The 13760-nt window shown below is 41.1% G+C and overlaps 1 protein-coding gene across 1 annotated transcript in view; it reads right to left on the bottom strand.

Moving 5' to 3' along the window:
• LOC124607064 (WD repeat-containing protein 54-like) overlaps window positions 1-13760 on the bottom strand; it is a 51455-nt gene that overhangs the window by 22625 nt on the left and 15070 nt on the right. Inside the window, exon 3 of the mRNA XM_047139239.1 lies at window positions 2606-2819. Coding sequence (XP_046995195.1) covers window positions 2606-2819 — 214 coding nt within the window. The remainder of the gene's footprint in view (window positions 1-2605; window positions 2820-13760) is intronic.

Genomic DNA, 13760 nt, shown 5'->3' with positions numbered 1-13760 from the left:
TGCAATTGCGGAAGGGTTGCACTTCTGTCACATTGAAGGATTTCTCCTCATTTGTCATTGGCCCTGTTCTTGCAGGATCCTTTTCTGGCCACAGCAATGTCAGAGATTTTATATTTTACTGGATTCCTGATATTCACGGTACACTTGTGAAATGGTCATAACAGGAAAATCCCCACATCCACACTACCTTGGAGATGCAGTGTCCCATCATTCGTGCACTGACTATAACACCACGTTCAGCCTCACTCAAATATTGACAACCTGCCATTGTAGCAGCAGTAACTGATATAACAACTGTGCCAGACACCTATTGTCTTACATAGACTTTTCTGACTCCAGTGCCCTATTCTGCCTGTTTACATGTCTCTCTATTTCAAAATGCATGCCTATACCAGTTTCTTTGGCACTTCAGTGTAATACATTTGTAAGGGGCTGAACAGCAATTTAAAAGCATGGGGACTACACAGCTTTCAAGAGACCCTAAGCAGACAAAAAGGAAAAAACTTACAGAGATTTTAAAGTCTCAACAGTTTTGTTTTTTAATTACAGTGTCAAAAGCTTGTTTGTAAGGTTGTGTGTATGTAGGTACCAATTGCTTATTACATTTTTGTAGTTGTTTATTGTTATTATTACATTCATATATACATAATTTTTTCACAGAATTAAGGGTTTTCTGTTGCAAATAACTATGTACCTAATATATGTAGTACCAGTTTTGTTTCTTTTTTAATTTTTTGCTTATTATGCAAAAGAGTGTAAGAACGGAGGAATCAAAATGCTGTAATATTACTACAACGGAATCCTAGTATTCCAAGACAGTCATGGCCGGAACAACCTCAGATAACTGCAATGAAATAATAATAATAATAATAATAAGAAAAAAATTAAAAAAGAAGCAAAACTAGTACTACATATATTAGATACATAGTTATTTGTAACAGAAAACCCTTAATTCTGTGAAAAAATTATGTATATATGAATGTAATAATAACAATAAACAACTACAAAAATGTAATAAGCAATTGGTACCTACATACACACAACCTTACAAACAAGCTTTTGACACTGTAATTAAAAAACAAAACTGTTGAGACTTTAAAATCTCTGTAAGTTTTTTCCTTTTTGTCTGCTTAGGTCTCTTGAAAGCTGTGTAGTCCCCACTTTCTTTTAAGTATGCAGATGTAATTACAGAGGCTGCAGGTTGCTGCTCCAAATATGTTAACGCAGTTTCAAGTGCTGATGAGTGAAGCTCCTGTGCAGCACCTATGTACATTACCATCACACTTGTCATCAAGCAGTGTTCACCTGTTAACAGCTTTGTTAGTCATCTCTACCAGATCACCACTGTTAAGGACAAATTCTACCATCTGCCTGAATCTGAGCAACAAAACTTTTTAGTAATGTCTTCATGGTTGGGATGCATTTGCCAAATTTGAAAGGCAGTTATTCACTACAGTGAGGTCCTCAGTTCTGCAATGTTCTTCACAGTTTAGCAAGTTATTTCATGATCACCCATGTTATTTTGCAATGCTAATATTACTGTGGGTAACATTTTATAGTTTTCATTCATCTCTAAACAGATGATCTAGTGTATAACACTCTTTCCCCAACAAATCTTGAAAGACTTTACAAAAACAGAACAGATGTTGCAACAGATGCTGCGTCACCTCACATATCTCTGCCCTCGGATAAGTTGACTGCTTCATACTCTTTTTATCACCATGAATACTCCATGAGTTTATCATTTATTTCTGTTTTGTTGTCCACTCACCCACACTTTGAGATGATACACTTTAAGCAATGTTGTTCCTCGCCATTATTAGGAGGTGTTATTGCTTTAAATTTCTTTTGAAGCATTTCCATTTCAATGTTGTGCTTTTCTTGGGCATAAAATTTGACAGAACAGTGTTTGAATGCTGGGAAAAGAAGTAAAAACTGGGACATGGAACAATAATGATGCAGGCATTTTTATAAATACAGGTATTCAATTTGTAAGTCAGCTGATATCTAGGACAGGCTGTTCCTCATGTGGCATGCAGGCAGGCACAGTTAGTACTGGCTACCTGTCAGGCAGCTCTACTGTACACTTTCTGTGCATGTGCGAGTCATTGGACACCCCTGCTTACAGGTGCTCAGTTATGGCAGTGCTGTCATACAGGACATAGCCAGGCTCCCTGACTGTCTGCATGGCAGCAGTTTGCCACCCCTGCCCACCAGAGTGCCCTACTGCCCACGAGTGCGCACTTGAGCTGGAGCAGCCTGCCCTAGTGAGCCCCTTGTGCCATACAGTTTCAACTACCAAATTACAACAATACAAGAACTTAAATGTAATATTATTGCAGATAGACTGTGGCATGTACTGACTGCTGCCCAAAATGGTCAAAATATGGCACCTTATTTTGAAACTAGAGGAAGATTACAAAATGCTGTAAAGAGACTGCAATTCAATCCGTATCAATGTCATTTGCACCTGAGTGCTATTGAATTTGTCACAACACAGGTGTTGTGTTAAAATTCATACATTTTTGACTGTTTTTGTTATGTATTTTTTGCAAAATTACTGCTGGCCTATTTTTAACATGGTTCAAGCTACAATTAAACCTACCTGAAGCTGGGAATAGTAGCAAGATGGCTCATGCTGTCGTCAATTGCCCATATTGTAATAACACCAGAGTTATCAGTGGAAATCATCGTTTTTCTGCCACTCTCTAATGAGATCACTGCCTGATCATGTGCCTTAAAGAGCCTTACCACTTCCAGTACCTGACAACTCTCCTCATCTGGATAGCAAAATATGTAGATATAGCCCGAACTGTTCCCTGTGTTGAACACAAATAAGTACTGCAATTTCCATGTATTTTACTTGACTACATTTTTAAAAATGGTTTTCATTAGTAAAGATGAATTTTAGAAGGAAATCTACATTTTGTCTATATTACCTATGCTAATGGAAAGTCCTTGGAGGAACGTAAATAATGTAAGCTCAACTGGGCTGACAGGTTGTGGCACGTGGAGTGGGCGAGGGGAGAAACAAAGTGGGGAGTGGGAGATAGTGATGCGGAAAGGTGACCGACAGCTGGGAGGGAGAGGCAGCAGGTGCATGCAATAGCAATGTGTCTACAGTGAGCTTGTTCTGGCCTCAGGCGGAGGGAGTTATGTTCAGTGCACAATGACACAGAGAGTGGGAGGGGCTTCACAAAAATCATGGTAGAGCTAGTATATTACATGACTGCTTTCAAATGTGGTCCAGCCCCTGACAGGATAAGATAAGCTTGGACTGTAGCAGCATGTGCACGTGGGTGCAGTGGGCAGGTCTTACACTGTATCTTCCATATGACTTATGTGGTAACTCTTGGGGATAGTTGTAATGTAAGGACATAGTAGGATATTGTGTAGATAAGATGTGCACAGGAATACTATTTTGGAAGGGGAGGGGATAGATCACTAGAAGCATGTTCTTTATTTCAGTGTATGATGGCAAACTGGTAACTGGCAGTTTGAGAGGGTGGGAGGAGGGGTGCGTCATTTGCAACTGGATACTGATGTTATTGCTGAACCATGTGTAAGGAGCAGTCAAATGAAAACCGAACACGTGCCACAACGAGACCATGGAATGGTTCCATTCAAAAGTAATTATCATTACGACATTTATCGCACTGGGAGACGAGATGGCCAATTCTTGTTTCATAGAATGTGGTCCGTACTGATGGATCCACAGCCCTACTCACTCTTGCACTTCCTCGTCCAACTGAAACTGACACCATGCATGTCTTTCTTCAAGTCACCAAAGATGTGAAAACCACATCATGAAATATCTGGGCTGTAGGGAGGATGTTGTAGTGTTTCCCAACCAAATCACTAAAGTGTAGCTTTTGTCTGATTGGCAGGGTGGAGCGGGCATTATTGTGCAACATGATGACTTCATCTGACAGCATTCTTGGGCATTTCGACGTTATGGCACATCACAGTTTCTACAAAGTGTACTCACGGCGCCTGCACATTCATTGTGGTTCCACGTTTGAGGAACTCAACAAGCAGAGTTGCAAGATAATGGATTTGCTGATTGACATTGTGGGGCCAGGCATTGTTGTGCAACTCTGCTAATTGAGTTCCTCAACAATGGGATCAGAATCAATGTGCAGCACTATGACAAGGGCTATGCCTCGTTGATTTGGTTAGGAAACACTGCAGCAGCCTCCATATACCCCAGATCTTTCACTGTGTAGTTTTCACATCTTTGGTGACCTGAAGAAAGACACGTGTGGACATTGGTTTGAATCAGACAAGGATGTGCAAAAGTGGGACCAGTTGTGGTTGGTTGGTTGGTTTAAAATGGGGGGAAAGGGACTCTTTCCAGTAGAACAATTACCCAAGGGAAAGAAGAAAACAAAGAAGATGTACGGCACAATAACAGAAGAAAGGAAGAACCAGAAGAATGACGGAAGGACAACAAACACTACAATGGACAAAAGAGGACAAGAAAACCACAGAGACACACAAGAAACAGGGAGAGGAGATTAAAAACAAGAAAGCAGATTACCATGGCTGGCTGACCATGAGAATAATAAAAGGAGAACCCAGCCACTCTGCAACACATTAAAACCTCCACCCTAAAAGCCCTAGGGTGGAGGACACAGAGGGACAAAGGACATGGGCTAAAACTCAGATCAAATGATAAAACTCAACCTCACGAATAAAACGTAAAACTAAAGTTGTTGCCCAACACCGAAGTTAGGTCCACCACAGAGCAGCTAAAAGTGGGCAGTCCAGCAAGAGGTGAACGACTGTCATTTGGGAGCCACAGTGACACTGAAGTGGGTCCTCACGATGGAGGAGGTAACCATGTGTGAGCCATGCATGGCCAATGGGGAGGCAACAAAGGACAACAGATTCCCTGCGAGAAGCCCACAGGGAAGATTTCCACACATTCACAGTCTCCTTAATGACACACAGTTTGTTGTGCATACTGTTATGCCACTGTGTCTCCCACAGCCGAAAAACCTTGTGGCATAAGACAGAACACAGGTCAGTTTCAGAAATGCCCATCTCCAGGAGCAGATTCCGTGTAGCCTGTCTGGCTAGTCTGTCAGCAAGTTCATTGCCTGGGATTCCAACGTGTCCTGGGGTCCACACATACACCACTGAACAACTGGACCGTTCTAGGGCAGAGATGGACTGCTGGATGTTCGCTACCAAACGATGATGAGGGTAATACTGGTCGATGGCTTGTAAGCTGCTCAGGGAGTCAGAACACAGAAGAAACAACTCACCAGAACATGAACGGATGTACAGAAGGGCACAAGATACAGCCGAAAGCTCTGCAGTGAATACACTGTAGCCAGCGGGCAAGGAATGCTGTTCAATATGGCCTCTGTGGACATAGGCGAGGCCAACATTACCATCAGCCATTGAGCCATCAGTGTAAACAACTTCAGAGGCCCGGAACACGTCAAGAATCAAGAGGAAGTGACAGTGGAGAGCAGTGGGGTTAACGGAGTCCTTAGGGCCACGCGAAAGGTCCAGACAAAGCTTCAGCTGAGGTGTACACCATGGAGATGTACGTGAATGGATCTCAAGTAGAGGTGGTAAAGGGAAGGACTCCAGTTCAGAGAGAAGGGATCACACGTGAATCACAATTGTGAGCCCTGACCTGGGCCGCCGATGAGGGAGATGAACTGCTGCGGGTGGGAAAAGGAGATGATAATTTGGATGCTCAGGAGAATTACAAGTGTGTGCAACATAACTGGCGAGGAGTTGTGCACGTCGCTTCTGCAATGAAGGGACTCCGGCCTCCACCAGGACACTGGTCACTGGACTTGTTCTAAAAGCTCCCGTCGCTAGGCGAACACCACAGTGCTGCTCTGGTTCAGTAAATGCAACACTGAGGGTGCCACGGAACTGTAAACCAGACTCCCATAGTCAATGCAGGATTCAACAAGGGCTCTGTAGAGCTGCAGCAGTGTAGAGCAATCTGCACTCCAGTTGGTGTTACTCAGGCAGTGGAGAGCATTGAGGTGCTGCCAGTAATCCCACTTAAGCTGATGTAGGTGAGGTAGCCAAGTCAATCGGACATCGAAAACCAGTCCTAAGAATCAATACGACTCCACTACAGTGAGTGGATCCTAATTAAGATAAAGTTTGGGTTCGGAGTGAACAGTACAATGCTGACAGAAGTGCACGACACATGACTTGACTGTGCCTTGTGAATGACTCCCTGTAGGTGCCACTCAGCAGCACCAGTACTGGAGGAGCAGTGCGAAATGCAGAAGTCATGTGCATATAGAGAAGCAGAGACCGACGACACTACAGCTGCTGCCAGGCCATTGATGACCACTAAAAATAGAGATACACTCAATATGGAACCCTGCAGAATGCCATTCTCCTGAATACGGGAGGAACTATGGGAGGCACCAACTTGGACACGGAAAGTACGGAGCGCAGATGCTGGCTTCCGGAAAAGGCTGTTTGGATGGCAGACTCGAGGGACACAAGATTATCAGTGGTAGAGTGATCCCAGCGGAAGCCGCCCTGACACGGACCCAGTAGGCCACGTGACTCCAGGACCCAACCCAACCGTCGACACACCATACAAGCCAGCAGCTTACAGCGAACGTTGGTGGGGCTGATAGCTATCCCCATCAAGCGGCTTTTTACCGGGATTTAGCACCTGAATGATGGTGCTCTCCCACCATTACGATGGAAAGACGCCATTGCATGAGATCCGGTTGAAGATGACAAGGATATATCACTTGTAGTCAGATGACAGATGTTTAATCATCTGCTGTGGCTCCGATCAGGCCCAGGAGTTGTGTTGAGGCAATGTGCAAGAGTGCTGAGGAGCTTCCACTCTGTAAATGGGGCGTTATAGGGTTCACTGTGGCGTGTAGTGAACGAGAGGACTTTCCTTTCCATCTGCCATTTGAGGGTGTGAAAGGCTGGGGGGTAGTTCTCCATCGCAGAGGCTCGAGCAAAGTGCTCGGCAAACACATTTGCATTGGTAGAGAGCACGCCATTGATGTTAACAGTAGGGACACCTGTTGGGGTCTGGTACCAAAAAAGATGTGTGATCTTCGTCCAGACTTGGGAAGGTGACGTATGGCACCCAATGGTCGACACGTACCTCTCCCAACACTCCTGTCTCCGTCATTTTATAAGCAGGTTAATGCGGGCACATAGCCGCTTAAAGGCTATTAGGTGTTCTACGGAAGGGTGCCGCTTATGTCGCAGTAGAGCTCGCCGGCGCTCTTTAACTGCCTCAGTGACTTCCGGTGCCCACCAAAGGACTGTCTTTGACTGGGGGCACCCTAGAGAAAGAGAGATTGCATTTTCCGCTGCAGATATGATCGTTGTAGTGACCTGCTTAGTCACAACATCGATGGCACCACATGGGCAAGATTCAAAGGTGACAGCAGAGGTGAAGGCTACCAAGTCTGCCTTTTTTAAAGCCCATCTGGGTAGGCATCCATGGGCATGACACCAGGGGAGTGACACGAAGATGGGGAAGTGGTCACTACCACACAGGTCGTCATGTGCTCTCCAGTGGATAGATGATGGGAGAAGTCCTGGGCGGCAAATTGATAAATCAATGGCCAAGTAACTGCCATGAGCCACACTGAAATGCGTGGTGGCCCCAGTATCTAAGAGGCACACATCGAGTTGGAACAGTAAATTTTCGACATCTCTGCCACGGCCAGTAAGCATGGTGCTACCTCACAAGGAGTTAAGGGCATTAAAATCTCTCAAAAGTAGGAAAGGTTAGGGAGTCAATCAATGAGTGCAGCCAATACATTCAGGGGTACCACAACATCTGGAGGGAGATATTTGTTGACTCATCACTGAAGTGACTTTAAAAAAAAAAAAAAAAAAAACAGTCCTCAGCTTTCATTGTTAGTTCATTTTCAGTGTACAAAGTGAGGCAAACCAGATTTGTGGTTATACAAAATAACTTACAAGATGCAGAAGTACTCATAACCTATAATTTTGCTAAAAGTTACTCATTTGTGATTTAAGATGAAATCCAGTCCTACCACTGGACCATCAGTCAAGACTACTGTACCTTCTTGTTCTGTATTACGAGGGATAACAATGAACTCAAAAATCTGAAGTAATATTTCATTTATGATTACTTACAAATGATACACTTGAGTTTAATATCTGGAAGTCAAACTTGATCTCAGTAATAGTAATAGTAGTAGTAGTTGTAATCCATAGATCACTTTTACAAAGATACTGGACATACCATTGCATTACCATTTAAGAACAACAAAAATAATTCATATATAAAGACATTTACATACTTACAGTGTAGTTTGATAGGGGTGGAACATTCAGTTGGAGCTGAAGCAAAAACTGTCTTAACATATTTTATATGTTCTACCTTTATGGCAACTGTGCTGCAAAATATAAAACAGGAAAAAACTCCTCAACACGTGCCTTTATAAGACTAATTAGAATATTGATGCAGAATGGCACTATTATGTCACGGCACAGGGTGAAAGTGCTTGCAATAGATTAGAGAGTTCTGTCAAAAGGCTTGCTGCTGAAGCCAGTTTAAAAAGGCACTAGAAAATTATATGTTACTCAAGCAACTGTATGATTTTGTTCAAGGAACCATTCTTGGCTTCCACTTTGAATTATGCACAACATAGGATACTAGCAAGGGGAGTGTTATTGTTCCAGTTTAGTAATTCAAATATCAGCCAAGAGACTAATACCATACTCCTTGAGTTTCAGTGTTTATACTTCTGGCTATAATTAAACCATACTCCTTGATGGTAAATTCTAAACAGCATTCTTTCACAGAAGATTTAAGCATTACTGATGCTGGATTCGTTACATTTGTCTTAACTAGTAGAGCCAGTTCTCAAAAATTGGTGGCTCAAAGCTTGCATTCTTGAAGAGGACTCTCGATCTTAGAAATTAGAGTTCTTCATCCAAACGGAACTGCAAGTGACATGGCTTAAGTGACTGCTTGTGCAGCTTTTTCATTTTATTTATTTTTATTCTACATGTCACAAAAAATACTGCTTAAAACTCCTCTAACCAAAATGCAGTTAAAGTTCATTAACCCTGTTCTATTCAGGTATATATGACCAAAAATGGTTATTAATTTCATTTCTCATTATGTAAATACCAAGATAACTTTACAAAATTTTCAGTTACTTTGTCTGAGAATGTATGAACAACACACATATAAAAAGGCTTGGCAATATTTTAATAGCTTGGTCACAAACCTTATTGGAGACACATGCAACAATTTCCCAACATAAATATGATTACTGTTCCTCTAACGTTGGTTTTTGTTTGTTTTCTGAAACAATATTATCAAACTGACAGTTGCTACTTACCATATAGCGGAGGCCTTATCGGCTGAAAGCTCATTTTGTGACAGTATCATTGTTGTGCCTAACTGTGACTCAGCATCTCCACTTTACGGTAATAATGATTTTTAATGTTCCAACTTACTTTGAACAATGAACAAAGCATAAAAAACTTTCAGTTTACTTTACACAAGGACTGTGTCGAGAAAACTTCATAGCCAAATCAACAAAGCCTCTGTGTTTACAACAATGGGATTACTTTTTTACTCCTTCCCAAGGAATGTTTAATACTCCTCAATTATTTGAATCTTTATTGTTGCTAATCAATCTGAATTGTGACAGTACGGTAACTACATCACTGACTGATGTTGAGTGGCAGAATTAATAAATTCCTCAGCAGCTTAAGGATCACTTTCCAAATTTAAAGATCATGTTAGTAATGCCACTGACAGTAAGTATTCCGATGGCAGTCCACAACTTGTACAAAATACTGTACAGTCTTTTCTTTCTAATAATGGGAATACAGAATGGCAGTTAGACCCACTAGCACATGGCTGCCTATCAGCTTTGAATGCCACCAAGAGTATAGCAGGAGTTAACAGGTACGAAGCCAGCAGAATAAATTATGTAAAAAGTTCATTTGAAGTAGAATTTTGTACAGTGTTTCAAAATTATATATTGGAGATGCCAGGGCAGGAAGTTTATAATCAACAATGGACAAAAACTGATGCTTCTGTTTTGCAAAACTTGATTATTCTGTTTTTCTTGCGTACTAGGACTCGTATTCCTTGTGGGGTGCATATCAATTACATGGCACTCTACAAAACCTTTGTGGAACAAGGATTTTGTACAGTGTTTCAAAATTATATATTAGTGATGCCAGGGCAGGAAGTTTATAGTCAACAATGGACAAAAATTGATGCTTCTGTTTTGCAAAACTTGATTATTCTGTTTTTCTTGCGTACTAGGACTCGCATTCCTTGTGGGGTGCATATCAATTACATGGCACTCTACAAAACCTTTGTGGGACAAGGATACTGGGCACAAAATATTTCAAGCAATTATGTCAAATGAAATGTCCTGTAAGATATTGTGTGTCCCGTGATTTGCTAAGAAATCCACTGTGAGAAAAATGTACAAACTAATAAACTTGCTGCATTTTGCAGTGTTTAGGAGAAGAGGATAGAAGCACATCATAAATTCTACAATCTTTAAGAAAATGTTACTATCAACAAGCAGTGAGGAGCATTCAGAGGTTGCTGTTCATTCAAACAGTATATCTCAAGTAAACTTGCAAAATATGGTCTCAAAATATGGACGCTGTGACAGCAGTTTTCACATGTACTGAAAGACCAAATTTATAAAGGAAAGGAGAGCAGAATGGCACTAGGGAAAAAATCAGGTAATGAGGGTAATTGCTGATCTCACTTCTGAGTTGCAAGGTCGGAATACCATATGTGACAACTTTTTTTATCTCATACAGTTTGGGACAACTTCTGAAACAGAAATTAACAAACTTGGAAACTATAAGGAAATATAAGCCAGAGATTGCACAAAATATGATCAACAAGGAGGTTCATAGATCTTCATTTTACTCCACAAATGTCACTTCTGTGAACAATTATATTTCTATCATAATTTCTATTACAATAATATTGTACTAATGAGCATACTGCACCATGATGATGAAATCAGTGACAGGGCTGATAAGAGGCCACAAATGATTTTGGATTATAGTTCAATGCAAGGCGTTTCATACAGTCTTTCTCAGCTAACAGGCACACAACATATGCAAATAAAAAACCAACAGGTGAGTCATGAAAGTTTTCCACAATATTCCAGAAGTTTCCATTTGTACTGCATACTAGCTTTTTCCCCAGGGCTTCCTCTGTGTATGTGTTCGACACATATACTGAACACATCACCTCTGTTCCCCCTTTGTGTCCACCTTGTCATCCCATCTCTGTCTGTCTCTCCTTTTCCTTAACTCCATCTCTCTAACCATATCTTCACCCCACCCCCTCCCTCTGACCATATCCTCCTCCCTCTCTCTCTCACCTTATCTTCATCCTCCCTCCTTCTGACCATATTCTCCTCCTCCTCTCTTTCCATTGCCGTCTCCCACTCTTCACCTTCCGCTAGCCCACTATCCCCCTATACCTTTCGCCTGCCTCATGCTTCTCCCCCTCCTCTTCTCTCTCTGTCCATATCCTTGTCCCCCTTGTTCTGTCCGCCCCTCCCCCGCTCTGTTCATCTCAACCTTTCCCCAGCTCATTAAAGCAGACCAATATTACTCCAACAACACACCTGTTATGCAGAGCAGGAGCCACGCCAGGGGGTTGAAAATCATTTATTTGCCCCTGATGCACAAGCCACCATGCAAAACAGTGGATAAAGCAGGCCACTCCCACTCCAACACAACATGCCTATCATGCAGGGAAGTCTATGTGTTGGGGCCTGGAAAACTATTTCTTTCCCCTGACATGCAGGCTGCCCTGCAGCACAGGTTGATTTGGCAAGTCAATACTGTTCCCACACCACATGCCTGTCAGGCAGGCAGCTTATATGCCAGGGGCTGGAAAAAACATTTTTATCTGTATCTCCACTCCTATTGGAGCTTGAAAGTTATAAACCTCACACTATTGATATGTACAAGGCCTGCTGTTTCTGTGCCAGATCTGGGTGAACATGGTAAGGCACATTCAATACTCCGAATGTGTGGCAAAGTGCATCAAAAACAGTAACAACAATAAAACAGACTAAATGTTTGTACTCTATGTTCAGTCCAGCAAGCAATGACTATAAAACAAACAAATTGTATGGAAAATGTAACAAAGTTGTGTCACCTACTTGTGTCTAAACAACAACGCGTAAGAACTAAAGTCAGAAAACAAATGTTAATGATTTCAAAAGCAATTGCCTGCACTGAAAACTGTTGTTTCATATTTATAATTTTATTGATAATTATGTAACTATTTGTCTCCAAACTACAATTAGGAATGTAAAAAAAGAAAAGAAGCAAGCAAGAAAGAAAGAAATGGAAAATAATCTAATGCTTTCTGTGACGAATGTCTTACTGAAAACTGACTGTTCATTCAAATTTACCTTATATGGATATTAAAACAATAAATATTTTATATAAAGTTGTGTGTGTTGTTGTTATTATTATTATTATTATTATTATTATGAAAACTTTTAATCAAGTTCTGAGTATTTTTATCACTGTTATTTTCAATAACATATTGGAATGTAACAACTGTACAAAATATGTGTGTTAGTAGAAGCTCTTTACAGTATTTTTATGTCAGGCTACCTTTATTACTGAAATATATTATCAGGTTTATACTGTTGTTTTGGTCTTCAGTCCAGAGACTGGTTTGATGCAGCTCTCCATACTACCCTGTGCTATGCAATCTTCTTCATCTCAAAGTACCTACTGCAACCTACATCCTTCTGAATCTGCTTAGTGTATTCATCTCCTGGCCTCCCGCTATGATTATTAACCTGCATGCTGCCCTCCAATACTAAATTGGTGATCTCTTGATGCATCAGAACATGTCCTACCAATCGATCCTTTCTTCTAGTCAAGTTGTGCCACAAATTTCTCTTCTCCCCATTTCTCTTCAGTACCTCCTCATTAGCTACGTGATCTATCCATCTAATCTCCAGCATTCCTCTGTAGCACCATATTTCAATAGCTTCTATTCTCTTCTTGTTTAAATTATTTATTGTCCATGTTTCACTTCCATACATGGCTACACTCCATACAAATTCTTTCAGAAAAGACTTCCTAACACTTAAATCTACACTCGATGTCAACAAATTTCTCTTCTTCAGAAACACTTTCCTTTCCATAGCTAGTCTACATTTTATATCCTCTCTACTTTGACCATCATCAGTTATTTTGCTCCCCAAATAGCAAAACTCATCTACTACTTTAAGTTTCTCATTTCCTAATCTAATTCCCCTAAGCATGATCTGATTTAATTCGATCAAATTCCACGATTCTCGTTTTGCTTTTGTTGATGTTCATCTTATATCCTTCTTTCAAGACACTGTCCATTCTGTTCAACTGCTCTTCCAGGTTCTCTGCTGTCCCTGACAGAACTACAATGTCATCAGCAAACCACAAAGTTTTTATTTCTTCCCCATGGATTTTAATTCCTACTCCAAATATTTCTTTTGTTTCTTCTACTCATTGCTCAGTATACAGATTGAATAACGTTAGGGATAGGCTACAACCCTGTCTCACTCCCTTTTCAATCACTGCTTCCCTTTTGTGTTTCTCTACTCTTATAACTACTATTTGTTTTCTGTACAAACTGTAAATAGCCTTTCGCTCCCTGTATTTTACCCCTGCCACCTTCAGAATTTAAAAGAGAGTTTTCCAGTCAACATTGCCAAAAGCCTTCTCTAAGTCTACATGTGCTATAAATGTAG

Source organism: Schistocerca americana, chromosome 3 (assembly GCF_021461395.2).
Source record: "Schistocerca americana isolate TAMUIC-IGC-003095 chromosome 3, iqSchAmer2.1, whole genome shotgun sequence".
NCBI classification, from domain to species: Eukaryota; Metazoa; Arthropoda; class Insecta; order Orthoptera; family Acrididae; genus Schistocerca; species Schistocerca americana.
This window is presented reverse-complemented; position numbering and strand designations above follow the sequence as displayed.